This window comes from Ursus americanus, chromosome 16 (assembly GCF_024610735.1).
Source record: "Ursus americanus isolate L20-20 chromosome 16, mUrsAme1.1.p, whole genome shotgun sequence".
Classification (NCBI taxonomy): Eukaryota; Metazoa; Chordata; class Mammalia; order Carnivora; family Ursidae; genus Ursus; species Ursus americanus.
This window is the reverse complement of record NC_142142.1, coordinates 35,856,462-35,883,084: the sequence shown is the minus strand read 5'-3', so window position 1 is coordinate 35,883,084 and position 26,623 is coordinate 35,856,462. Positions and strand designations below refer to the sequence as shown.

The 26,623-nt window shown below is 42.4% G+C and overlaps 2 protein-coding genes and 1 non-coding gene across 4 annotated transcripts in view; 2 read left to right on the top strand and 1 right to left on the bottom strand.

Moving 5' to 3' along the window:
• The window catches only part of NCAPD3 (non-SMC condensin II complex subunit D3), a 57,437-nt gene extending 44,281 nt beyond the window's left edge, over positions 1 to 13,156 (bottom strand). Inside the window, exons 1-9 of the mRNA XM_045790739.2 lie at positions 12,962 to 13,156; positions 10,868 to 11,022; positions 9,210 to 9,372; positions 5,580 to 5,764; positions 4,747 to 4,911; positions 4,577 to 4,638; positions 4,312 to 4,399; positions 2,106 to 2,239; positions 284 to 356 (exon numbers count right to left, since the gene is read on the bottom strand). Of these exons, the coding sequence (XP_045646695.2) occupies positions 284 to 356; positions 2,106 to 2,239; positions 4,312 to 4,399; positions 4,577 to 4,638; positions 4,747 to 4,911; positions 5,580 to 5,764; positions 9,210 to 9,372; positions 10,868 to 11,022; positions 12,962 to 13,025 (1,089 nt within the window). The 5' untranslated portion in view covers positions 13,026 to 13,156. The remainder of the gene's footprint in view (positions 1 to 283; positions 357 to 2,105; positions 2,240 to 4,311; positions 4,400 to 4,576; positions 4,639 to 4,746; positions 4,912 to 5,579; positions 5,765 to 9,209; positions 9,373 to 10,867; positions 11,023 to 12,961) is intronic.
• On the top strand, positions 7,369 to 7,473 carry LOC123787924 (U6 spliceosomal RNA). Its single transcript, XR_006778378.1, has one exon. It is a non-coding gene; the product is annotated as a U6 spliceosomal RNA (small nuclear RNA).
• A 561-nt stretch (positions 13,157 to 13,717) lies between the features above and the next one.
• Positions 13,718 to 26,623, top strand: part of VPS26B (VPS26 retromer complex component B) — a 27,164-nt gene continuing 14,258 nt past the window's right edge. The window contains exons 1-2 of one of the 2 annotated variants that reach the window (XM_045790741.2): positions 13,718 to 14,392; positions 23,513 to 23,669. In XM_045790741.2, coding sequence (XP_045646697.2) covers positions 14,170 to 14,392; positions 23,513 to 23,669 — 380 coding nt within the window. In that variant the 5' untranslated portion in view covers positions 13,718 to 14,169. The remainder of the gene's footprint in view (positions 14,393 to 23,512; positions 23,670 to 26,623) is intronic. The other variant, XM_045790742.2, reaches the window with a different exon arrangement.

The window sequence follows — 26,623 nt, the reverse complement described above, 5'->3', positions numbered from 1 at the left end:
CTATAGAGGTATAAATGACAAAAAATTGTTGAAGGTGGGTGCTCGTCACCCTATTCTATTTATTCATATGTCTGAAATTTTCCAAAATAAAAAGGATTCTCCCCTCAAAAGAACACTGTCATTGGAAACATGTAGTGAAAATATTAAATAAAACTACTTTCTGTAATAACAGACTCACTCCCAAGAACAACTACACATACAAGCACACACGTTTATCTTCACATATATTATCTCTTTGTCACATCATCATTATCATTACTATTACTATTAAAGCAAATGGTACCTTGGCACAGATGTGCTGGAGTAAGATACGAAGGACTGGGAATACATCTTCCTTTAGTTCATCCACAAGTGAGCTTTTTAAAAAAGAAAACACATCTATTGTTTACAACACACCAACCACACAAAATAGTAATTTTTCGACTCTGTTCTCAAACACCATGACCTCTACGTTTTAGAAATCCTGAAGATTAAAAACGATTTACCCCATATTACAAGCATTGTTTCAGTGAATACAGTAAAACAGAGTTTCACAGCAGAAAACCATTCACTATGTCCTATGTGTGGTTTTAGAGAGCTGCCACCAAGCAGAGAGTTAAAGTCAGGCAGAAGCAAAGTACAATCTTCATATGACTTTTTTGGCTATTTACAAAATTTCACATTAAGACTCTAAAATATGGGGCACCTGGGTGGCTCAGCTGTTAATGTCTGCCTTCAGCTCAGGTCATGATCCCAGAGTCCTGGGATTGAGCCCCACATTCAGCTCCCTGCTCGGCGGGAAGCCTGCTTCTCCCTCTCACACTCCCCTTGCTTGTGTACCCTTTCTCGCTGTCTCTCTCTGTCAAATAAAGAAATAAAATCTTAAAAAAAACAACAACAACAAAAAAAAAACACCTCTAAAATATATCCTTTTGGGGTAAATAATAATAAGATACAGCACCACCTTGTTGTAGCTCAGTGAAATGCTACCATTTCAATGGCTTTGTTAACAATACCTCTCCAAACTTTAACCCAAGAAGATAATTGGGTTTTTTTTTTTAAGTTTACTTATTTATTTTAGTAATCTTTACCCACAATGTGGGCTCAACTCCATGACCGCAAGATCAAGAGTCACTCACTCTTCTGATTGAGCCAGCTAGGTGCCCCAGATTATTATTGTGATGTCCAGATTTGACCCATTGTTAGTGTTTATCTGTACCATTATATGGATACTACAGCAATTGGAGACATCATGAACTATTATGGAAGAACCAAAATGGGTGTTTCCACTTAAAGCATCTCAGTTATTTAATGTTTTAAAAAATCCCTCACAAGAGATATTTGCTCAATGATCAGATGATAGACTACATATACTTGGATTCTACCATCCACACCCCACAACTCCAACTAAACTATATCCCACGTACACCTGCAGGCATGTACACACTCTCATATACATTCCACTACCTCCACAATGTATGCCAAATATTCAATAAAGGACGGAAAGAAAAGCCAATGACATAGCAAATATGTCTTCCTCAATAAAGGTGAAACACGGAACTTTTTAGGTGAAGCTATGTGATTCGTGAGGGGAAAACTGGTCTATCAACTATTGCTAAAGAAATAAAAACTGACTTAATTCTTCCCTTTAGGAAGTATGGTCTGTAGGGGGAGGGGAACAGAAAAGTGAGAAGAAACAAGGAAAAAGTGGCAAAGAACAAAGAGAAAGAGACTCAGAGAAGACACAAATACAAAAGGAAAGGAAGAGGCAGACTTGCAAGAGAGGCAAACACTGAGGCAGATGATGATAAAACAGAGGAGAAGCAACTGTCATTTCTCAGAGCCTGACCTTACAGGCTGGTGGGAATCAAGCTGGAGGCTTGTGCTGGCCCATGAATTATAGACTCTGTATCCTTCAACAATGCCCCAGTGTAGAGGCTACCAACAGTGACCCAGGCCACGTGAACCAGAGGAGCTCTGAAGTGCTTTACTTTGACCCTCAAAACCACAACAGGCCAGAAATCTGTTAGTTTCCATAGGTGTCAGAAATCTTGGTTAGTACAGGGCCCAAGAGCCTTAAGGGAGAGTGATAAAGAGAGTGAAAATCCAAGCTGTGTGTGCCTCACCTGATGAACTGGACCGCCTGGTTTCTACCGTTGATGACTGATGTTGTAATACTAAGGGGAGCGTGATGGGCTCCTTTGCCTGCTTCTAACATTAATATCACATTTAGCATTTGATGGAAAACACAACCTATAACCTGAAAGAGAAGAAAATTCTATTTAAGACATGATAAAGAAGCCAAGGGCCTTGAAGACAGCAATGCAGACCACAGTAAACCATTTCTTTTCTTTTTTTTTTTTTAAGATTTTATTTATTTATTTGAGAGAGAGAGCATGCGTGCACAAGTGGGGGGGAGCAGAGGAAAAGGGAGAAGCAGGCTCCTCATTGATCCAGGAGCCCAACACGGGGGCTTGATCCCAGGACCCTAGGATCATGACCCGAGCCAAAGGTAGACACTTAACCAACTGAGCCACCCAGGTGCCCCAGGGTAAACCATTTCAAGCTGTGTGAAGATAAGGTTGACATAGTTTTTGGGTGAACACCAGAAATGTGCTTCATGGACAATTACCAAATATTCAATAAACACATGATGGAAACAGTGTGAAAACACTGCTTACACTCAAACTGTAATCCTGAAATTAGGGCAAATAGAGGATTAATTGTCACTTCTAAATGGCAAAAAAATGCTGCTGCTAATTCCTTATAGAACAAGGGAAGAATGGTACCTTACACTTGTGTTTTACCTGAAATTACAACGCACCTTCCAATATATCACCTCATATAATTTACTCGACTAACCAATTCATTCATCCTGTAAAAAAAACATGTACTGAAAACCACGAATGTGGCAGGTACTGTGTTAAGCACATTCATGTATATTACTAGATTTAATCTTAAGTCTCACAACAACTGCATAAGGTAAGCGAGACATTTCTATTTTATATATATTATTATTATTTCTACTTTATACCTAATACAAGAGCCTCCATGGCTAAAACCAACATGTCTAACATCAAGTCAACACTCTCACAATTAAAAAATACTACATCTTGAGAGACACTGTGGACCTAAAGTCATAAATTTCCCTATCCAGCTAACCTTTACAAATGTTACAGAGCATAGAAATTGAAAGTGCTCATGTGAATTCTATCCCATCCAAATTTAAACACAGAAATGAAAATGGTATAATAAATTATAAAATACGGCATGTTTTCTAAACAAGCATGGCATTCAGCATCTGACACGTTCTTTCACTTCCTCCTCCTGACAACCCTATGAGAAGACTGAGGCTTTGGAAAGGCTGAATACCGCATACAAGGAAGCGCAGCTGAAGCAGGTGGAGCCAGAATTCAACCGCTGATGTACACAACCTGGCCCAAAGCTCTCAACCTACTTCTTTTTTTCTTTTTTTTTTTTTTTTAAGATTTTTTTATTTATGAGAGAGAAAGAGAGAGAGAGGAGGAGCTGAGGGAGAGGGACAAGCAGACCCCAAGCTGAACACCAAGCCCAACGCAGGGCTTCATCCCAAGACCCTGAGATCATGACCTGAGCCGAAACCAAGAGTCAGCATGTAACTGACTGAGCCATTCAGGGGCCCTTGAACCTACTTTCTAACCACCATGCAACTCACCCTAGAAATTAAGTGTAGCACAGCCACCAAAAGTCATAGGACCTCATTCTATCACATTTTTTGTAAAATCTTGTATTATTAATGACATCCAAGTTTAATAACAGCATAATGCTTGAACAACCCTGACTCCACAGTTTAGATAGGGATACTGTTAAGGTAACTCAGGGAGCAAAATCCATATATGAATACTAACTAGGGGTGATAACCAGTAATATTTCTATAGAATTCTCAACTAAAATGATATAAACACTAATAGAAATACTGAAGCACACATGAAACTTGCCAGGGAAAACTTGAAAATTCCATGACTGTGTTCTTTTGAGAACAATCTGGTGACTGTTTCTCTAAAACACTCTGTTCAGTGTTCTTCCTACCTAATTCTCACTGGAACTATTTTTTGTATGAAACCGAACAATAATTTGCCATGGCCTCCAAGTATTTGAATATCAGTTTGGTTATGAAGAACAGGCAGCAAATAGAAATGGTGATGCTTTTTACACTACAAATGATATAAGGTCATGAAAATGACTTGGTAAATTAAAATGGCATCACACCAAATGCTGCCAATGTTTTTCCATTATATGATTCGGACGCTTTCAATTCAACTAGTACTTAAATTAAATCTTTTTCTTCTTTACCGTATCTCCTTCTCCATGAATGGGGGAGCAGAGCAAATACAATCCATGATACGCCAGTTCTGGGACATATTTTGCTTGGTTCAGGTTTCTAAAGAAAAAAGGCAAAAGATTAGTTAATGGATATGATTTTACTCAGAATCTTCCATAACCCTATAATAAAACACATCCAAATGAATAAATTCTATTTGTGTGCCAATTAGGATAAAATGGCATTTTATACTTTTGCTAGAGCAAAATTCTAGCATTGGAAGAATTAGTGGCTCACCTGGCCTGTGTCACATGAAATTCATGAAGAATTGGTTCAAAATTAGTTAATGCAACGAAGACCTGGAAAACAGATACCAAGAAGAGACCTGATTTTTCCTGCTCATTAAATATTAGCCATCATCTCTGCCCTTTGAGGTTGCCCCAAGGTTTTTTGGAATTCTCACTTACTTCTATACAATTCTGTATACACTGTGGCTTTTCTTTCAGGGAAAATTTGGACAGCAGCCTTAAAAAATTCTTCAAAAGGTGAAAGATGGCATTTCGAATTTGACAAAGGTCTCGGGCAGAAAAACAAATATTTTCTTCATCTTCCTGTTCTTCTATTTCATCCACCTAGATTATAAAGAAATGTATAGGTGACTGCATAGTAATGCATAACACTTTGTCCCATGGTTTTCAATGTACTCAAATCCAAGTCCAGTTAAACGCCAGGTGGTTGCTGAATTGCTGAGGTGATGTGACCCTGATCAGGTTCCTTAACTGCTCTATCTCCACAGCCAGAACAATAAATCATTGGACTAGATGACTGCACAGTAGCATCTAGCTCTGTATTTTTGTGTCAATGGGAATTCTTACGTTTCTTGGAAGTTTTCATGTCAAAGAACGTCCACCATCCTACCTAGTCATCACACAAGAATTTGGAATTCAATATTATTCCATTACACTCTTATGGACATGAGTCCTCGGGATACTTCAATCTTCCTCTCTAATGACAATAAGATAATGTTGCAAATACACCTGTTTGGATGTTGCCAAGCATACCTGGGAACAAGGCTGGCAAGAGATTGTGGGGAGGTTGGAAAGATGACAAGGTAGAAACCTATTCTCAGTAGTACACAAAGTATGAGAACAACTTAAGGTCATACTGGATAGTTGATGATACTTTAGGATCATTTGGTTATAAACATGATGCCCAAAACCATATTTTAATATAAAGTTAATTCTAAAATCACAACCTTGTGTTGGTACAGATATTCTTTATTATTCCATTTATTTCTTACCTCAATATCTTCTTTCCTGGGTGGCTTTCCTCTTTTCCTATTCCCTCTTGGATTCACCTCAGAGTTCTTAGGCTGCTCCTTCTTTCTTTTCCGATTCAATTTAGATTCCTGAGGCCAGCTCTTCTTTAGAATCTGAATACATTTGTCAAACATCACTTGGTGGAACACTTGATTGGCTACACTGCCTATTTATAAGGAATAAAGAGTAGGTGGGTTAGATGTAATTGTCTTGAAATAGAGTCTGTAATAACAGATGAAAAATTAGTAAGTAAAAATGAGCTTATCATTAACTCCAAACAATGACTCTTTAACAAAAAAGTAGCATTCAACTTCAGCGTCAGGAGATGAGAAATAGTGCTGATCAGAAATAAATAAGATACCCATATCTGACCAGGGAGTAACTGGCTTTATACTTGTCACGCTGCCATAAACTATAAAACTGGACAAAAATGTATAAAATAACCATTTTAAGACATGGAGCAATAGGCAGCATAGAAACACAATCTCTGAGGAAACAAAAACAAATGAGGTAAACCCTAAAATTGCCCCAGTTTTGTGTTTTGAGGCCATTTCTGGACAACAGCAGAAAATGGTGAACCCAAGTGCATTATGACAGTGTTACTAAGTTGAGAATACAGAAATAGGAGTCAGGAAGGCAACGGTAGCTGCAGTTTATGGAGCAGAGTACTAGAAAAGAGGAAGCTACACAGAAAAAGAGCTTCAGAGATCTCCATAGGGCTGAATATAAGCTATGTCCACAGAGGGTAAAACTTTACGAAGGCAGGCAAAGAACAATTTCCAAGGAGGTAGAAGATGAATATTTTTCGTAACTCACAGGGAGTTGAGAAATACTTGAGTTCTGGCCAGCCAGTGCTGGCACCTTAACAACTGGAGCATTTAGTAGCCACCTTGGAAAGAAACACACCTTAGGGCTAAACTAGCTCTAGAGTACAGGCTACTTCATATCTGCTCCAACAAAGCTTTAAAACAAGCCTCAAAAGGGTCAAGTTAATCCAGGGATAACTACCTTTAAATATATTAAAATATACTTAAACACTATCTGAAGGGAAACAATGATGTAACAATGTTTCCAATGCTGCATTATGAATATGACTGTAATACTGTATGCCATAAAATCTTTATAAGGATTTATTCATTAGCATATAGGCTAGGCTACCACGAAGTAATTTTTTTTAATTTAATTTAATTTATTTATTTATGAGAGAGAGAGCACATGCATGATCAGGGAGAGAGGGAGGGAGGGAGATGGAGAGAATTTCCCAAGCAGACTCTGTGCTGAGCTCAGAGCCCGATGTGGGGCTTGATCCCATGACCTGAGATTATGATCTGAGTCGAAACCAAGAGTCAGATACTTAACTGACTGAGCCACGCAGGTGCCCCAAGAATATGATATAATCAATAACACCAAAAGTGGGTTCTTTGAAATGATCAATACAATTAATAAACCTCTATCTAGATTGATGAAAAAAACAATAAAGAAATACAAATTACCAATCAGACATGAAAGGGAATATATCACTATAGATTTTACAAACAAAAAGACTTTCAAAGAAAACTCCAAGCCCAGATGGTTTCATTATTGAATTCTACCAAAAATTTAAGGCAGAAAAACAATCCCTTCTTCACAAACTTTTAAAATATAAAAAAGGCAAGAACACTACCCAACTCATTCTGTGAGACTGGTATCCTGAAAACCAAACCAGACAAAGACTTATCAAAAAAAGAGTACCTCCTATGAATACAGAAGCAAAAATCTTCAATATTAGCTGTGCTCGCTTTGGCAGCACATATACTAAAATTGGAATGACAGAGAAGATTAGCGTGGCCCCTGCACAAGGATGACATGCAAAGCCATGAAGTGGTCCATATTTTAAATAAACAAACAAACAAATAAATAAATAAATAAAATATGAGCTAGCAGAATCTGGCAACACATGAAAAGGATTATACACTATGATCAAGGAAATGCAAGATTGGTTTAACATGAAAATGAATCATCATAATACACTCTATTACTGGAATAAGGATCAAAAACCACATGACCATCTCATAGATACAGAAAAGCAAATAACAATTCAATACTCTTTCATAATGAAACACTCAATACACTAGGAATAACAACGTCTTAAAGGTGATCCTCAAAACACCCACAGCAAATCTTATCCTTAAGGACAAAAAACTGAAAGTTTTCCTCCTGAGATCAGGAACAAGACAAGATGCCCACCTTCTGACTTCTGCTCACACTATGCTGGACCTGGGATCGAGCCTCATGTTGGGCTCCCTCTGCCTCTCCCCCCACTTTTTCTCTCTCTCTCAAACAAATAATTAAAATCTTTAAAATGTTGTTAAAATGGCAACACTCCCCAAACTGATCTACGGATTCAGTGCACTGTCAAAAACCCAGAAGCCTTTTTGGTAGAAATTGATATGCAACTCCTATAATTCACATGGAAATGGAAGGGACCCAGAATAATCAAAATAATCTTGAAAAAGCACACTGTGATTAAAAACTGAGTATCAATAGCATTCCAACCATAATCCAGAAACATTTAAAAACAGAAGGTAATTGGCAAGAAAACCACTTGCTGGAAAGCTGCAAGTCATCTATATTGAACAACACTCTTCACTTTGGCATACATCTCAGCCTTAATCAGAAGGAACTGCATCTAACAAGTGAAGAGAAGAACAAAACTAGGTTCCTAAAACCACCACTTTTCTGTGAGACAGCTCAGTTACAACTGAGACACTGGTTAGCAAGACCAAAGTCTTTAGGAACTTATTTCAAAAATCATTACTGGGAGCTTTAACAATAATACAAGTTAATGTTCAAGGTTTTTTTTTTTATGTCTTTTTACTAATTCCCAAATCATATGGGATAATTATCATCCTTAATATTTATTACAAATGAATTTATGTAAACAATGACAAGCAGCAACTTTAGGTTCTCCAGATGCATCCCCCTCTATGCTCCATTCTCTCTAGCGTTGGGTTTGGGGGTGGGTAGCAGGGACTCTTACTGCTCATAGGAGGAATAGCCACCTAAGAGCTCTGACAATAAAGGAAGTAGAACAATGTTCATAAATAGACTACTTTCCTTTGCTTTCCTTCATCAAGCATTACTAGCTATTCTCATGCTTTCTTTATTAGAATGGTTTTAACCTATTTTTCCATATCTGCATAGGAGAGAGATTATATATAACACAACGACTCCCGAGCAGTCTTTTTCAATCTGGACTGGGAGTCAGGAGATGAGTGGGCAGTATCAGATTTTTATACTAGGTAGGGGTGGGTGGGAATGGAGCTCTTGTAGCTTGGGAACAATTCTCCTCAAGCCTAACCTCTCTCAGATTAATTGCATTAGGTTATAGACACACCACAGTAGAAAACAAACACATTTAAAGAAACAAGGGAAAGATATTTCCTGAACACCTGTAACATGCCATGTATTTTACAGACATACTCTCATTTAATCCTCAGAACAACTATGAGATGGGTTACTACTGTCCCATTTTAGAAGCGAGAAAACGAAATATAAGGGCTCAAAACCATGTTGAAATTTCAAATATATATATATATATATATATATTCTATCATATCAAATATACATACCTGGTACTTCCAACAGCAGAAAATAAAGGCCAGCAGCATGAAGGCCATATTGTCGATACTGCACACTGGCACTTTTCTTATGGACTGTTTGAACGAAGTGATAGAACAATGCCACCAGTGCCCTGTGGGAAATACTGTTCTCAATGAAGAAGGTCCAAATGCTCTGCAGGGAGGGAAAGACATAAAAGCCAAGAGTTAGAAAAGTGGGAAAATCTCTTATTTGATTTTTGCAAGTATTTAGTACCTTATTAAACAAAAAAACCCCACAAAACAAAAAAAAAAGAACAGACCAACCTGGCTCCTAATTATAAATTTCAAAGGGACTGAAACAAAAAATTAAAATGTACTATTCAAAATTACAAAGATAAATAAGTATACGAGAAATTCAAATAATCAAATTTTCAAAAATAACTTGGGGATAGGTTTGACGCATATACATTCCTGAAATTATCATAGCTAAAAATTATACTAAGACCTTTGGGGCACCTTATATTAGTGTTTACTCAAACAAGTTACCCCTCTAAATTAAATGTACTCAAAACCATTTATCACTCTAATTACCAACTGAAGAAATCAGAGTGTTTACTTAAATTTAAATGTTCTATGGGCAATAGGAGCTTGAAAAGTTTCTCCCTCAGCAGATTTCAGAAGTGGCCTAGGTGAGAAAGGAAATACACCCTCGACTATAAACCACAATTTTATTAATTGTATCATTGTTCCATGTTTTGCCAATTAAACACATGAAGAGGAAATGGGTTATTTCTATACACCAAACATAGCAGGAGCTAAATATGGTTTATCCTGGAGTATCTTTAAAAAAAACCATAGGCCCACAAAAGTTCAAGAAATCAGGCCTTGTACTTCCTGCTTTCCTGAAAACAGGGAAAGTGGCAGGTAACGCCCTGGCCTAGCCACACTGCTTAGCATGTGCCACTTTACAGAAGAGCCCATTTAGAATCCTATCAGCACTCTGCATTTTTTCACCATGAAACTTCCAGAAGAAATCACCTCCTACCTTTTATAACAGTTACCTCCTAATGCCACTTCAGCTCTACTCCACTCATCTGTAACTGTGACTCTGCAGTTCACCAAAAATGATTCAATCACCTCTGCCCCAACTTCCTTGTGTCAGGACTCTGCCTGCCCACGACCTCTGCAGCATTTGATGTCTGGCTACTCCCTAGTCTTCATATCAACAGTCACCACACTCTGACTGCTTGCCTGCAGATCACCTTCAACCAGTTTTTTCAGTCCTGTCCTGTCTCTTCTCTTCCTCACTGACCTCATGCATTTCTGCACTTCACCCATCCCCTTGATTCAGATGGCTTTATCTATGTTGTTGAATTTTTACTGCTTTCTAGTCTTCCAATTCACATTACCAGTGGCCTATTACATCTCCCTAAGAATTTCCTAACAGAATCTCATGTTTAAACGCCTAAACTGAACCTGTAATTTTCCCACTTGATTTAGCTATTAGCCATCAGGATTTTATAACAAATGAACCACATTCTTTACGCTGTTCTTATCATACTCCTTATAAACTGTATACTAAAAAGGCTAAGCTTCAGATTATAATAATGACTTTCATCGTCCACTTCTAACACGTAAAGACTCCTGGCTTAATTTTTAACCTTTTTTTTTTTTTTTTTTTTTTTTACCTCTGTAGATCCATGTTCTTCAGTAGCAAAGGGGAAAATACTTTCATATAGTTTTGTGAATGCATTCAATCCAGTGTCTAGGATTTCTGCTTCTATGCTGGGATCCAAAGGCTCAGTCTCTGTGAAATCCAGTTCCCACACTGTGTCCACCCATTCTAGCGGGAAAATGCAATTAAATAAAAAATTTTCTATAACATGCAAAACATCAACAGCCTTTAGACTCTAGGTACATTTAAAAAGAGAAAACTTACTAGTCACAACTCGCATTTAAATATACAATACAGGTGTAGCATAATTGAAAGCAGGAAAGGTTAAAAAATCTTTTTTAATTAAATTAGAACTGACAGCTGGCTATTAGATTGATCATCTTCTAAAAATATCAAGAAGGGAAACACTTTTTAGATATGAACGACACTTCAAAACACTGAACAATATGAACTTTCCCATAAATTCAATCTGGAGGAAAAAAGGGAGGTTAATAAAAGATTGCCTCGGATGTCCCTTTGTGAAAATCTTACAATCAAGTTAATAAACCCAAATAAAGTATGCAGCATAAAGGGACACCTGAGGCAACTGACTGTTTAACATGCTTTAATTATTCACTCATTCTTTCCTAATCATTCTCCTAATAAATATAATCCTCTTCCTAAAAATGTTCTTGCATCTTTTCCTGCCTCTTTTTCTCTGATATTCTTCCACTTATCTTATCTGCATATTTTTAAATGCATACCACATTTCTGATCTAATTTCTGGATCACAACTACCCAAGTCCCAATGAAAAAAGAAAAGATATGGTTTCAAGAAATCCATAAATTCAATAAATGATAGGTACTATTATTATTTTTACAATAAATCAGAGTTAAAACAGTAATAGGTATGTAAAACAGTAGAGAGCATAATAGAAAATATTATGGGGGAGGTGGAAAGGATGACAGAAATGGGAAGGATGATTCGGCTTCAACTGGACCTAAATGTAGGAGATTACCAGGGAATGAAATGCAAAAAAGTGCATCCCAGACAGAGAGAGAACAAAGGGAAAGAAAGTACAGCCTGTTTAAAAATTAGCAAAATAGTTACAACACAGAGTCTTAGTGTGAAGGGTGAGAGTCATTATTAGTATTTATTCTGCAGTTACTATGTGCCAGGTACTAAATCTTCACAGAACTCCTGTGAGGTAGGTAATATTATAATCCCCACTTGACATGTAAAGAAACTAAGGCTTAGCAAGGTTAAGCAACTTGCTCAGTGATACAGAGATGCTAAGCTGAAGAGCCAATCCCACTGTTCTGACTCCAGAGGTTATGCTGTTGGAAAAGAAGACTGCAGTGAGGGGTGAACACTCTTATAGGGCACGCCAAAGATTTGGTCATTTATTTAAGATATAGAGGGGAAACATTAAAGGCTTAAAGACTCGATAGGGTCACGTTTGTGTTTTTAAAAGTGATTCTGGTAAAGGTGTGGGGAATGGGCTGGAAGAGCTGGCATGAGAAAGAGGCTAGGATATAGGCTGGCTGTAATGACGGCTTGCTGCGGGAGAGCAGCATCAGGAAAAGGAGCAAGGAGGACCTGAGAAACATCTCTGAGGGGAGGACAACCGGTGGTTGTGAGCATGAAAGATGATGAAAGAATGCCATGACTCCCAGGTTTGTGGATTGTTTGGTACCAATAACTGGCTTTGGGAATCCCAGTTTCATGCCTGTGACGTTTGAGGGGGCTGTGAGACACCCATTTACACCAATGAACACGAAGTTCAGGAAATAAATCTGAACGAAGAAATAGATTTGCTATTTAAAACCAAAGAAATGGATGAGACTGTCGGTGAGGATTTACAGAACAAGCAAGGGAAGACCGAGAAAAGATGCAAAAGAACTAAAGGAGATCGGACAATACAAGCTTTTTCCCCCTGATCCTTTACTAGATTAAGCCCCTATTCCAGACCCGGCTCGCCAATGCCTAGAGAGCACAGACCTGGAGACCAAAGACTTTGCCGAGAGCCGAGCGCCCCACCCCCACCCCAGGCCCGGGCAGAGGAGCACCGCAGTCGCAGAGCACCACAGCCCGGCCTCCCCGAGAGTCGCGGCCTCGTTTTCTCACCAGTGCTGAGATCCAACGGGCACCAGGGCTGCAGGCCGCTCCCAAGGCCCGGCAGCGCCACCATTATCTCTCAGGAACCGGCTAGCCTCCGCGGTGGTCAACTTTGAAAGCTCGCTCCCGCGCGCGCTCCGAGACGTTCCTGCGGACCAATCACAACGTGGGGAATTTCCTACCGACTAATCATCGCGCCCAGCCGTTTTCACTCTATTAACCAATCAGCAGGGTCTTCTGCCGCATGCGCAAAGAATGGGGCGGGCCAAGGATTGAGATTGAGCCAACATTTCCCGGGGTGATTTTTTAGGTTTCCATTTAAAGTGGGGGTCAACAATTAAATTAAAGCTTAATAGAATCTTTCTCGCCTTATCTTTTTAAATGGGAGAATTTGAGACAGGATCCTTCTTGTACTAAATGTCACCTTTGCCCCCTTCAAGCGACATTTCCCGTGCGTGTCAAAGGGCTACCTTTACCCCGTCAGACAGCACTCGAACGTTGTACATATTCGAACGTGGATGGTAGCCTAATGTTTCCCGAACTAAAACAATAAAGGAAAACAAAACAAAAGCACCTAGAAAGGGTATCTGCAGTTCTTTTAATTTTACGGGATTTGTGGCCCCGAATTCTGGAAAAATGCTGTAACTGCCATGTCAACTAAGGGAAAGACAGGCCGCTCTGCCTACCACTGCACATGCGCAATGAGCACATCTCCCGGGGGGCCGGGTGGCGAAAGCTACAGCGGCAGAGGCGAACGCATGCGCGCGGCGTCTCCGGCGCGTCCGGGCTGGAGACTGCGCCCCCCCGCCGTCCCTCGGCACCCCCGCCCGGAGCTGCCGAAGCACCTCCGTGCGTTGCACTGCTAGAGGCCGGGGCTGGCTCGCTGTGCTTCTCAGCGCCGCACCCCACCCGGTGGGCGGCAGCGGCCACGCACGCTCGGGCTCTGTACTGCCCCCCTCCAATTGCATTGCCCGCCCTAGCCCCTCACTGCCGCCGGCGGCTCGGGCTCGCCCGGGACTGGCGAGTCGCGGTGCACTGGTACCCAGGGCGCTGCAACCGGCCCTGCCTCCTCCCCGTGAAGCCGGGAGTCGTGCCGTCGCCCCCCGTCTGGCAGAGAGCTGGGTCCAGCGTCCAGCCCTCCGGCCTTCGTTTAGGGCCCCCACCCCGCAGAGAGGAGCGGTCCTACCGAGACCGGCCCGGCCCGGCCCGGTGGTGAGATGAGCTTCTTCGGCTTCGGGCAGAGCGTGGAGGTGGAAATCTTGCTGAACGATGCGGAGAGTAGGAAGCGGGCCGAGCACAAGACGGAGGACGGGAAGAAGGAGAAATATTTTCTCTTCTACGACGGAGAGACGGTCTCCGGGAAGGTGAGCCTCGCACTCAAGAACCCCAACAAGCGTCTGGAGCACCAGGGCATCAAGATCGAGTTCATCGGGCAGATCGGTGAGTGGGCACCCCGGGCCTCCCTCCCCGGCCGCCTCCGCCGGGCCAGAGAGCCGACTTGGGGGTGGGGGCGCGGGGTGGTTCCAGGCCCAGCTCCAGTGAGGCCTTTCGGAGCCCCTTGTCCACTGCAGTCTGAGGCCCGCCGGCCGGCGACTGCCCCTGCGTTGCCGGCTTCCCTGCCAAAAGTGACAGTGCATCGCGAGGATGGTGGGGGTGGCCGAGGGCGAAGGGGAGCATCCCTGCCCACAGCCTCATTGTTGTGGGCACCTTGCTCTGGGATACCCTAGTTGTCCCTTCAACATGCGCTCAGCTTTGCTTCCTGCCTCCAGGATTTCCGAGTGAGATGCTCCTGCCTAGCCTGCAGGTGGGTTTGTTAGGGGGAGACCTTTCTCCAGTACTGCTTTTGCCATTGTCTGGACATCCACAGCTGTCAGACCCAAGTTAAGGTGGTCCTCTGTGCCTCACTTAGTTCACTCCCATCCATCCCCTTTTTCTTTTCCATGTGATATAGGAGAGAGCTCACCACCCTTTTGTCTCACCTTAGCTCTGATCTCCTACCCTTGGACCTGTTTTGAGAAAGCAGCCCTGCAGTCTTCTTTCTGTCTACTTAGCCTGTGTTTCTGAGACTTCCTCAATAGAATGCTAGTTTTCAGTTGACTAATTTTCTCCTTACAGACCAAAAAAATGGTCCTTCTGTGTCCAAAATTAAATGATCAAAATTTCTCAGTGTTCCAATGATCTTCAAACATAATTATTAATAATTAAAACTAGACAATAAAAGGCAGTAACAACACAGAAGATTTGGGAGCTGGCAGTCAGAGTGGGGTTGTCTCTAATTCTAAGACTATTTGAAGTCTTGTGTTTTTAAAAACTCTCAGGTACTTCTGAAATAAATGGTCTTTGTCATTAGGTTAGGAGTAGATTCACAGTAAATACTCATGTGGGCTGAAAAAAACTTCTGGCAAAAGATTCATACCTGTAGCACGTGCTGCACGTAGGACCCTGTTCTTACAGTCTTCCTGGGAAAGCTCGTTAAATACTCTCTCTCATATCCTGAGAGTTCAGCAAAGAATCTGTTCTCCCGTTTTACAGGGGCAGGAAACACTGGCACAGGTAGTAGGAATCCTGGGAAAAGGAGTCTGTGTGGCCAGTGCTTTGGTTGAAGTATTTGCCTCTGGTATTTGAGAAAATGAAATTAGGTCAAAGATTGGCTGATCATATAGGAAACTTTTTTGCTATTTTAAATCCAGAATTTGAGTTGCCTTTTATGTATAGGAAAGGGGTTAAAGAGAGAGTTTCATACCCTCTACTCTCCTGTCTCTAGCTTGGATAGGGTTTCTTAACAGCAGTACTGTTTACATTTGGGGCCTGGATAATTCTTTGTTGTCTCAGGATATTTAGCAGGATATTAACCTGGCCTTGACCCACCAGATACCAGAAGCACCCCAAAACGCACCCCCAGAGATGTCTTGAGATATTGCCTTATATCCCCTGGAGGGTAAAGTCACCCCTAGTAATGGACCACTGGGTAAATAGGATGAATCCAAGGCATTTTATGCTAAGCATAATGAAGAGATAGTCGAGAAGTACTTGTCTACTTAGTATCTGTATTTTCAGGTAGTCATTTTAAAGTTATTACATGGATTCTTTGGCTCTGTAATACAAGTATAAACAGGCACATTTAGTCTGTGTCTTATCCCATCACTCCAGGTGGTGGTGATACCTCTTCAATCCGTGGAAGATAACCAGAGTGTCCCCCACCCCCGCAATGTGAAACGAGCTGTTCAGGGGAATGTAGTCAAAGCGTCCCTCTAGTCTAAGTGAAAGGGAAGTTTAGGGAGCTGCTTGCTGTCCCTGCCCTGCCTGGTTTCTTGTCTGACTCCTTGAATCATCATCCCTGCTGGGTTTTCTCCCAACCTTTTAGCTTCCATTGATAACTCTTTCTGAGCCTCTGAGCACTGTGGGTTCTTGTTGACCCTGTGACTTTGAGGAAGCTGTGTGTCTCTCTGGGTCTCAGCTCTCTCACCTGTAAGGCAGGGATAACAAAAATCACCTTGTGAGAATAATGTTGAGCTGTCAAGGGATAGCTTCATGCAGAATATGGTCTATCTGTATCAACAGTCTACTGATTTCAGGGCACCAGAGCGAGGCTAGTGAGTAACTTTGCCGAGGTTGTGGTAGTGTGGTTTTCTCCTTCATTGCACTCTTGACTATGAATGAAGTGGGTGGAACTTTGGTCAGGCTCGTGGGTCTGGCTCTGTGCGTGATGTTACAGTATAGGTCTTGCTGTATGGGAGTCAGAAAGTTGATATCGTTGGGCTCTGTCCACCTTCCTCATTGAATTCCATTTTAACTCAAAAATGTTCTTAAAAACTATAGTCTCTTGGATTTGGTTTCTTTTTTCCTTCCCTCCTTCCTTTCTTTCTTCTGGGGAACAGTTCCACAGCTTGAAAATCAAGTTCTTTATGTAATTAACCTTCTTATCCTTATTTTTTTATTTTATTTTATTTTATTTTTTTTAAAGATTTTATTTATTTATTCGACAGAGATAGAGACAGCGAGAGAGGGAACACAAGCAGGGGGAGTGGGAGAGGAAGAAGCAGGCTCATAGCGGAGGAGCCTGATGTGGGGCTCGATCCCATAACGCCGGGATCACGCCCTGAGCCGAAGGCAGACGCTTAACCGCTGTGCCACCCAGGCGCCCCAACCTTCTTATCCTTATGATTAATTTCTTTTTCCTCCTGATGAAAGTATATTTGTCCCACTTGTGTATTCATTAGAAGGACAGCCTGGTACATGATTGAGGGTCATGCAGACAGGGTGACTTAGATAGGGCTCAGTTTATAATAGCACAGTCTTTGCTAGGGTCTTGTGAGGACTAGAGATAATGTATGTGATGCACAGGTCTTGGCACACATAATAGGTACTCAGTAAAAGGAAGTTAAAATGATTATTGTCATTTTCTCTTTCCCTATTAAGCTTGACCCATCAGGAAGTTTCCAGGCACTAGAAACATGTTGCCTTGCAGTCACCCTGATTGCTGTGCAGACAGTCCATAGGGAATGTTTGGACCAGGTTAGCCTTCCCTTTGGTCTACTTGTCTGCTTTCTCCCATTGCTTTCCATTGTCTTCTCCTGAACAGCATGTTAGCCCAAGTGGAAACCTGTGAAAGGGACTCTACACAAAGTCCTTGCAGAGACAACTGTTTGGCTCTCTTTTGCATTGGACCTCTCTGGACCTCATTCCTCATAGTGACCCAGACCCTGCTCAGAAAAGCTGCTGTTTCAGCCTTGGTTTTAGAGGTAGGCAGGAACAGAGGTAACTTTTGTTTCCTGTTCCTTCTCTGTAACTTGCTCTGGCAATCTCATCTGGACCCATAACTTCTGTGTCTTTTGTGTTCTGATGACTCCCAACTTCTATCTTTGTCCTGACCTGAGCTCTCTCCTGTGTTCCATGCCTGTGTCTCCAACCGCCTGCTAGGCACCTCTACCTGGATACCCCACAAGTCCCTCAGAAACACATCCGTAGCAGAAACCTCTTTCTTTCTCTGCTCCAGCCCTAGCCCTCCTTCTTGTCCTGTTTGTTCCATTGTGGCCTGTGTCACCTGCGTCCATTCAACCTCAAAGATCTGGAAGTCATCGTAGACTAACGCCTCCTCCTACATGCCCCGTTGGCTCTCCAACAGCTCTCCAATACGTCCCCAGTCTGTGCTTCCTCTTCTTGCCAATACTACTGCCTTTATTACCTCTTTTTGTGGTCACCTCCTAACTGGCCTTCCTGCCTTTGCTTTCTTCATCTTTCAGTTCATCTTCTGTAAGAGCAAACTTTCAAAAAGGCAGTTTGGACATTGTCAGTCCCCTCCTTAAAATTCTGCTCACCAGCTTCTTATTGGTTAAAGGGCAAAAGTGTACCCGGCTCCTTCCTGAGTAGCCCTGCCTTTCTCTCCAGCCTCATCTCACCCTTAACCCTCACCTCTTATAGTTTCCTCAAAATATGTTCCTTCTAGAATCTTGGCATCTTCCCTTTGCATGTGGACATCTTTCTGCAAGGTATGACCTTCCACTCAGGCTCTTACCCGTGCTTAAAGCGCCCAGCACACGTGATATCCCTAACAGCCTTCCCCAAGCTCCCCAGGCTGACTTAAGCCCTTCTTCCACGGTTCTTCCACAAGGCCTCATTAGTACCTCTTTTCCAACATGATATGACAAACTTGTGACTTTTTTTTTTTTCCTAGTCTGCCTTCCTCACTAAATTCTGAGTCCCTGAAAACCAGGGACTGCCTTCAGTCCATCATCAATGTGGTGGCTAATCTCTAGTCTCAGTGGCTAACACAAAGTAGGTACTCAATAAATATTTGCTAACTGGATACGTGGTCAGATCTAGGAATTTGCAGAAGATGTTCTCTGGATTTTTTTTTCTCAACTCCTCCTAGATGAACCAGAGTTACCTGAATGAAGGAAAGGGGGAGTGCAGGTTGGCTTTGCTACTTCCTGTGAAGAGGGAGGGCGTCCTGCTGGCCCTTGTGGCAGAGGCATTGGTCAGCTAGGTGTGGCCCTTACTCGAGGCCACTGAGAGCTAAGATGACTCACCCGCCAGCAGGCACCTGGGCACAGCCTCTTCCCAGAGGGAACTAGGGCACAGAAACGTTAAAGCTGAGGTAGGCTCACTCGCTGTTGCACATTTCTTTGATCATGCTTTCTTAGGCCAAGTTGAGGCTGATTCCTCCCTGTCTACGAGAAAATACGAGTCATCAGACCTGTGATTCACTCAGTTCTACCCCAACTACTTGGATGTTGCAGTTTGAATGTTGCCCCCTGAGAGTATAAGAAGGTCCTGTTGATTCACCTGTGTTGTATATGTTTTCTCTTACCCTCAGTAAGTTTTTGAGCCACATTGGGTTTCTTCCTTCACCTAGTATGCTTTTTCCAATGACTTGGTCTGTTGTAATAAAGCAACAAATGTGTCACTCTAGCATGGGATGGCCCACATTTTAGAAAAAATGCAATGTGGTATATAAGAAGCATGGAGGGAAATTGTTTAATTGTTAGAAGAGACCATTTTTTAAATGGACTCATTTGGGGAACCATAATGCAAGATATAAGGCAAAGCTGGGCCATTTTGGAGACTAATGAAATAAACCAAGGTAATTAGAAGGTCAGACTTACAAAGGAGGGCAGATATGAATATCCCTCTCCTCCAAAACCAAATAGGTAATATCTGGATTTTTTAAAAAGTTTTTAAAAGTAATGCCACTGGGGGCGCGTGGGTGGCTCACTCAGGTAAGCATCTGCCTTCCACTCAGGTCATGATCTTGGGATCCTAGGATCCGGCCCCATGTCCAGGGCTTCCTGCCCAGCTGGGAGTCTGCTTCTTCCTCTCCCTCTGCTCCTGCCCCCCACCCCCCACTGCCACTTGTGCTCTCTCTCTCTCAAATGAATGAATAATATCTTTAAAAAAAAGTAATGCCACTGAATGGATCTGAACCTGTCAGTACCAGTCAAGCCTGTACTTCTAAAGATTTTATTTATTTATTTGAGAGAGAGAGTGAACAAGAGAGAGAAAGTACAAGCTGGGGGGATAGGCAGAGGGAGAGGGAGAAGCAGACTCCCCACTGAGCAGGGAGCCTGATGCAGGACTTGATCCCAGGACCCTGAGATCATGACCTAAGCCGAAGGCAGATGCTTAACTAACTGAGCCACCCAGGCGCCCCAAGCCTGTACTTCTGAAAACTCCGGAGGCTTTCTGTATTTTATTTCATTAACCCTTGAAAAGCTAAGTATAAGGCACATTGAGATTAAATGGATCGATTCTGGCCTATTAGTGAGTTGTTGCTGCATCTTGCTGGGGATGGGCAGCCCAGAGGTGTTACTGCTCTAGCAAGTGTACCGGGGTCCCAGAGATCTCAGTGGATGTGGCCAGCCTGAATCTCGACTGGGTTGCCAGTCAGCAGATAGTGGCTGGGAAAATCAGGACGGGGCTCTTTGGAGGTCTTTTTGCCCTTGCTGACTTAATGTTTCTTCTAAGACCTGCATGAAGCTTGGACCAAACATGGTCCCGGCCCAGTAGCAGGTCTCAGGCTTTCTTTAACAATGACCCTGTGATGCAAAGCTGGCTCAATTTCCTTCCAAAGTGGCAAATTCACCCCTCAGCCGTTGGTGGCAAGTTTCATCATGAAAACATCCTGACTACAAAAGTCACTTCCTCCTGTTGGAATCAAGAAAGAGGCTCAAGACAGGGAAGTTACCTTAACAAAAAACATGGTCAGTTCCTACTTCTAACTTGAGATGCCTGGTTACTGAGGGCTTTGGAGGTTGGGGAGAACCAGGGATGACTTGTCACTGCATCTTTGGGATAGAATACAGGCAATTTATAGCCTCTTGATGGCACAGCCTCTTGCTGAAACAGCCTTGTAGTTTCTGTTCTAATTTATGTAAGAGGAAACCAGACTTTCTGGCAAATAGCAAAGTATGGCTGCTATTTCTGCCCCTTTGCACCACAGTGTTTGCAAGAGCATTGCAAATGGCTTATAAATTATACATTAAAAAGCCCAGTCCAGCTCCACTCAGACTACACACTGCCACTCTTCTGTGACATTTAATGCAGGAGCTGGTATTAGCATGTGTCCAGGAGGAAAAGCACTAGGGAGAACGTGACGCTATGCAGGGAAGGACCTCTCCTGCCAAAGATGGCCACAGCCAGGTGCCCCTGCTGGGTCAGGCAAAACATTGGTAGGATTCTTAGATGCTGGCAGTCTGCTCTCTGAGCGCTCTTGGGTACTTCTCTGTTTTGTTTCTCATGTTGACTTTGGTATGTGTGATCACAGTTGTGTATTTTTCTGTCCTTCTCTTTCCATCTTTTTCTCAACTCGGATTTCTCATTCAAAGTTCATGGTCGTTGGGGCTCTGCTCTACCTGCTTCTGTCCCCTGAAACTATGGCCAGAACCCAGTGCTTGGGAGCTAAGACACCAGGTCCACTGCTTAGGGGGTTACTTCCCACGTAGGTATCAGGACCATCAACAAGGTCTTATGTAACAATGGATCGGTGAGAGTAAGTGAAGGAGCCCTTGTCACAGTGGTTCTGTTCCTACCTGATCACTGCACTTCCTTACATTTATTGGGGGACACAATTATTGGATTTGAAAATAGAAGCAATGGATTGCTCACCTTTCCCTGTCCTCCCCCTGTGGGTTGTAAGTGTGGTCTCCCATTTAGCAACTTTGTAGATCATTACTCACTACCCAGAATGCTGCCTGCTACTGATTCCATTTAGTATTTGGAAGAGAAGGTGGTTGTTTGTAATATAAAGTGGATCAAAGTGTAACTATATAGGAAATCAGCAACAAACTGTAATCACAATGTAAATTCACACAGAAGCAGCAGCACTAGTTTGGGATTAAACCATACTAATGCCACCTTCCTGAGTTGGAGGAATCTTAGGACAGAGCCCACTCTGCTTTAGAATGCTTCCCTGTCTGGGGCGAAAAAGGCTCCCTATGGACTAGGCTTGTCAGGACCAGCTCCTAGGGCAACAAGGGTTGATTTTGCGCTCAGACTGAAAGCACTACTTGAAACTATTTTCTCTTTCTGGGCATGGTTCTCCCCTGGGGCAGGGCTGGATACTGCATTTCTTGGGTCTGAAGCTGCAGTCCTAATCAGGGCTCAGACCTTGTGCTGTCTGAGGCGGATCCACGCAAATGCAGCTCTGCCCCACTGCCCTAATGCTCAGGTTGTCCCTGAGAGAGATCGCCTGCTGTGCTCTGGAGATGTGGAAACTGGCCTAGTAGGCTGTTGTCCCGGACACTCCTCTCTGTGGACCCATTTCTTTGTCCCCAAGCAGCCAACAGCAGTAGTACTGAGTGCACTCTACCAGATTTATTTCCCCTGTTGATCTACCCTGTCAAATGTTGTAGCCTCACATAGGACTGGAGCCCAGAAATGCCCCCGAAGTGGTACCTTGACTGTAATGTGGCCATGTATACTCACAGTCAGTATTAAGTGTCCCCTGTGCACAGCCAGGTACTGAGGGGGTGCCAGGAACTAGGCCTTATCTCTAAAGACCATGCATTTAGAAAAGTTAACACTTAAATAGCAGAGTACAAATAGACATAAAATAATAGAGGATAAATTGATGGCATGAACTTATAATTAAGATTCGAAATCCAGAGCTATTTCCAGAGAAGGATGAATTTAGAGCAATGCCTCTCAAAGTGTGGTCCCTGGACCAGCAGGACTAGCATCCCCTGGGAGCTTATTAGAAATGCAGATTCTTAGGCCTCACCCCAGACACTAGGGGCAGGGCTGAGCAATCTGGTTTTAACAAACCCTCATTGGTGCTCATTGAAGTTAAGGACCACCCCCCTTATTTAGATGGAGGGAATAACACTAAAACTTCTGCATCAGATTGGCCATGTGGATTCCTCTTTTAGGAATCATAACAGCTAGCAGCTAATATGTTTTGAGTATTTGCTATCGCCTGGGTACTATTCTGAGTACTTTACCTGCATTACGTCCTCTAATTCTTACAGAACCTTACAAAGTGTAATGTTATTACTCCCTTTGTACCAGGTCATAGAAAGAGATTCATTCTAGCAGGAAATCTGCTCTAATCTCAGCTCTGCAGCCAACAATGAGTCTCTAAGCCAATCATTTGACCATGCTATGCCTCAGTTTCTTTCTGTTAAATGAGTGAAAAGGACTGTCTTAGCTACTTCAGAAGGTTATTATAAGGATGATATGATTAAAGAACTATGAACATGCGTTCAAAAGTTAGAAATATTTTTAGAAATGTTTTTAAAGCAATGTAGTACTTTTGATGCAGTTCCCTCATCCATCTCTCACTAAGATACTGTCCTGATATGCTGGAGCAGGGTTATGTTGGGTTTTTACTGTGCCACTGGATTTCTCTGTATAAAATTGAAGTGTTTAGAAAGTGGGGAGGGAAGGAGATCAGTATATGGGGAATGCAGTGAAGGACCGAGATTAGGAAAAAAAAAAAGTCAAAAACAAGGGCCAGGGGGAGTTTTTTGGGGGAAGTTCTGTCAGAAGAGGGGTCCTGAAGCCTGCTTGCTAAGCCCTGTGGAGCTCGGGGTCTCGTAGTAGAGGCTGATGCTTTCTCTCCAGAGCTGTACTACGACCGCGGGAACCACCATGAGTTTGTGTCCCTGGTGAAGGATTTGGCCCGGCCCGGAGAAATTAGCCAATCACAGGCCTTCGACTTTGAATTCACCCATGTGGAGAAGCCGTATGAGTCATACACAGGCCAGAATGTGAAACTACGGTAAGTTGTGCCTGCTGTTTCCCCACCTTCCCCTGAAACTGTTCACATTTCTGAGGCTTTTTATATAGGTATCAAGAAAAAACGGGGCGCCTGGGTGGCACAGCGGTTGGGCGTCTGCCTTCGGCTCAGGGCGTGATCCCGGCATTGTGGGATCGAGCCCCACATCAGGCTCCTCTGCTGTGAGCCTGCTTCTTCCTCTCCCACTCCCCCTGCTTGTGTTCCCTCTCTCGCTGGCTGTCTCTATCTCTGTCAAATAAATAAATAAAATCTTTAAAAAAAAAGAAAAAAGAAGAGAGTTGAGAGCAGTGGTGTGCTGGTAAATGGTTAACTGGGCTCTCTGGGAGGAAAAGCCCTAGTTTGTAGCATTTGTCAGTTTCTGTAGTGTAAATATTCCCACCATGGCCAATTGCAATCTCCCAACCTAATGTTCCTGATTACAGAGTTGGGGAGAGATGTACAGTAGCCACCTTGACATAGTTAGATGTAAATTTCCCCCAAAGCAGAGAGAATTGTAAAAGGTAGCAAAATTATTAGGAAGCAATGAGTTTTTAATATATATTTCCTTTGTTTTTCATATAATCTTAATTATAAGTTTTTATAATTTAATTTTAAATAATTCCTATGTTTAACAACCGGCTTTTAAAATTCCTCAAGATTCAACGGTCAGCTTTTATACCCTGGTACATGCTGTCCCCAGCATACCATGAACTGCACATCAGGACATACAGATCCTCAGTCCAGCTCTGCCACACAACAGCAGTGTGAGCCTGAGCTCTGTCACTCAGCTCTCTCGCTTGAAAAGTAGAATAGATTTGGATTCTAGTTCTAGATCAGTCCTCCATCTTTTGGGGTGATGGGAGTGTAAAACATAACACAGTGTGATGAGTTTTTTTTTTTTAATTAATAAACACAGTTTAAGTACATAGGACTGTTTTTATAAAAGTGTTCCAGTTTCTGAGGATGGAGACTGATTCTAGGGCCTCTGGGGTTTAAAAAAAAAAAAAAAAAAATTCCAGAGAAGCTCTAGACTCTTGGATGTAACCTGAGATTATGCGATGTCACTGAGATAAAGCAGACTTCCTCTGTTACTCAAGACACCTGGTTCCAACCCTTGATGCTATCTCATATGATCAGCTCGTCTTCATCGTCTTAAGGCCTGGTGGTGCGGACTACAGCAAGACCTTCCCTCCCCTTCTCTTCTCTCCCGGGTCTCCCCTCTTCCATCAGAAGACTGATCGTATGCTCTTCTTTTTCAGTCTTTGCAGAGAGGTCTAATCATTGACATTACTCAAACTAGAGACATTGCACTCAGAAAAACTTTCACAACCATAAGGATTATCTAGTTGTCACCAAAGCTTGGCTGTGGGATTTATTATTATTTAATTTTATTTAATTTCATTTTTTTGAGAAATTTTATTTATTTATTTGACAGAGACAGAGAGCACAAGTAGGCAGAGCGGCAGGCAGAGGGAGAGGGAGTAGCAGGCTCTCCGCTGATCAGGGAGCCTGATGTGGGGCTCCAACCCAGGACCCTGGGATCATGACCTGAGCCGAAGGCAGCCGCTTAAGCAACTGAGCTACCCAGGCACCCCTATTTAATTTTATTTTTTACAGTGGATTGCTCCTAAATGTTTTTATTTTTTTATTTTATTTTATTTTATTTTTTTTTGAAAGATTTTATTTATTTATTCGACAGAGATAGAGACAGCCAGCAAGAGAGGGAACACAAGCAGGGGGAGTGGGAGAGGAAGAAGCAGGCTCATAGCGGAGGAGCCCGATGTGGGGCTCGATCCCATCACGTCGGGATCACGCCTTGAGCCGAAGGCAGACGCTTAACCGCTGTGCCACCCAGGCGCCCCTCCTAAATGTTTCTAAATCAGAGAGAAAGGTGTTGAAAAGAGTGCGGTGGTTCCTCGGAATATTAAAAATAGAATTACTGTATGATCCAGGAATTCTGCTTTTGGGTACATACCCAGAAGAAGTGAAAGCAAGGATTCAAACACAGACACGTACACCCATACTCATAGCTTCTTGTTCACAGCAGCCAAAAGGTGGACCAACCTGAGTTCCATCAGCAGATGAATGGGTAAACAAAATGTGGTATATACGTACAGTGGGATATTATTCAGCCTTTAAAAAGGAAGGAAGTCCTGTCATATGCTACAACATGGATGAACACTGAAAGCGTTGTGCTAAGTGAAATTAGCCAGTCATGAAAAGACAAATACTATATCATTTCACAACATTGTGAATGTACTTAATGCCCCTGAACTGGATACTTAAAAATAATTAAAATGTTAAATTTTGTTGTATATGTTGGAGGAGAAAACCCTTTTCCTCTATCCATCTTAGGTTCATTGGCTGAGGCCCTGCAAATCCAACTGAAGACAGGCTAGCAAGAGAAAGGCAGGCCAGTTGATTCACATGTGTGTTGTGCATACACATGGAACTCAGGGATTGGTAACACAAAGGGGTGGTTGGGACTTGGAGCTTATGTAAGCATCTTAACAGAAGAATGATAATTTTACAGAGAAGCGACAAGACAAAGGAAAGGGACTTTGAGCTTCTAGGGACAACAAGTTGTGGGAAGGTAAATATATGGGAGAAACAAATGGAAGGTAAGAATCCTTTTAGCAAGATTTGTTAGGTGGATTTCTCTAGTGCAGCCTCTGGGCTGGTGGCAGTTGTCTCTGGTGATTAAGAATGTCCTGCTCTTCCCTGGTAGAGTGGGGAGGGCAGAGAGTTTTCCTGTGTCTGCTTCTCGTCAGTTGCTTTCAGTTCGATATAATTGTTATGCCAAAGTGGCATATTTTGGGGTGGTATACTCTGAACTCCTTCTGTGTTTTACCACAAAATAAATTAATGAATAAAAAAGAAAAAGGTGTTGCTGTTCAATTAGATGAAGACATTAGGACTCATGTTGAGAAAGTGAGGAGGTCAAGAAGGGAAAATTC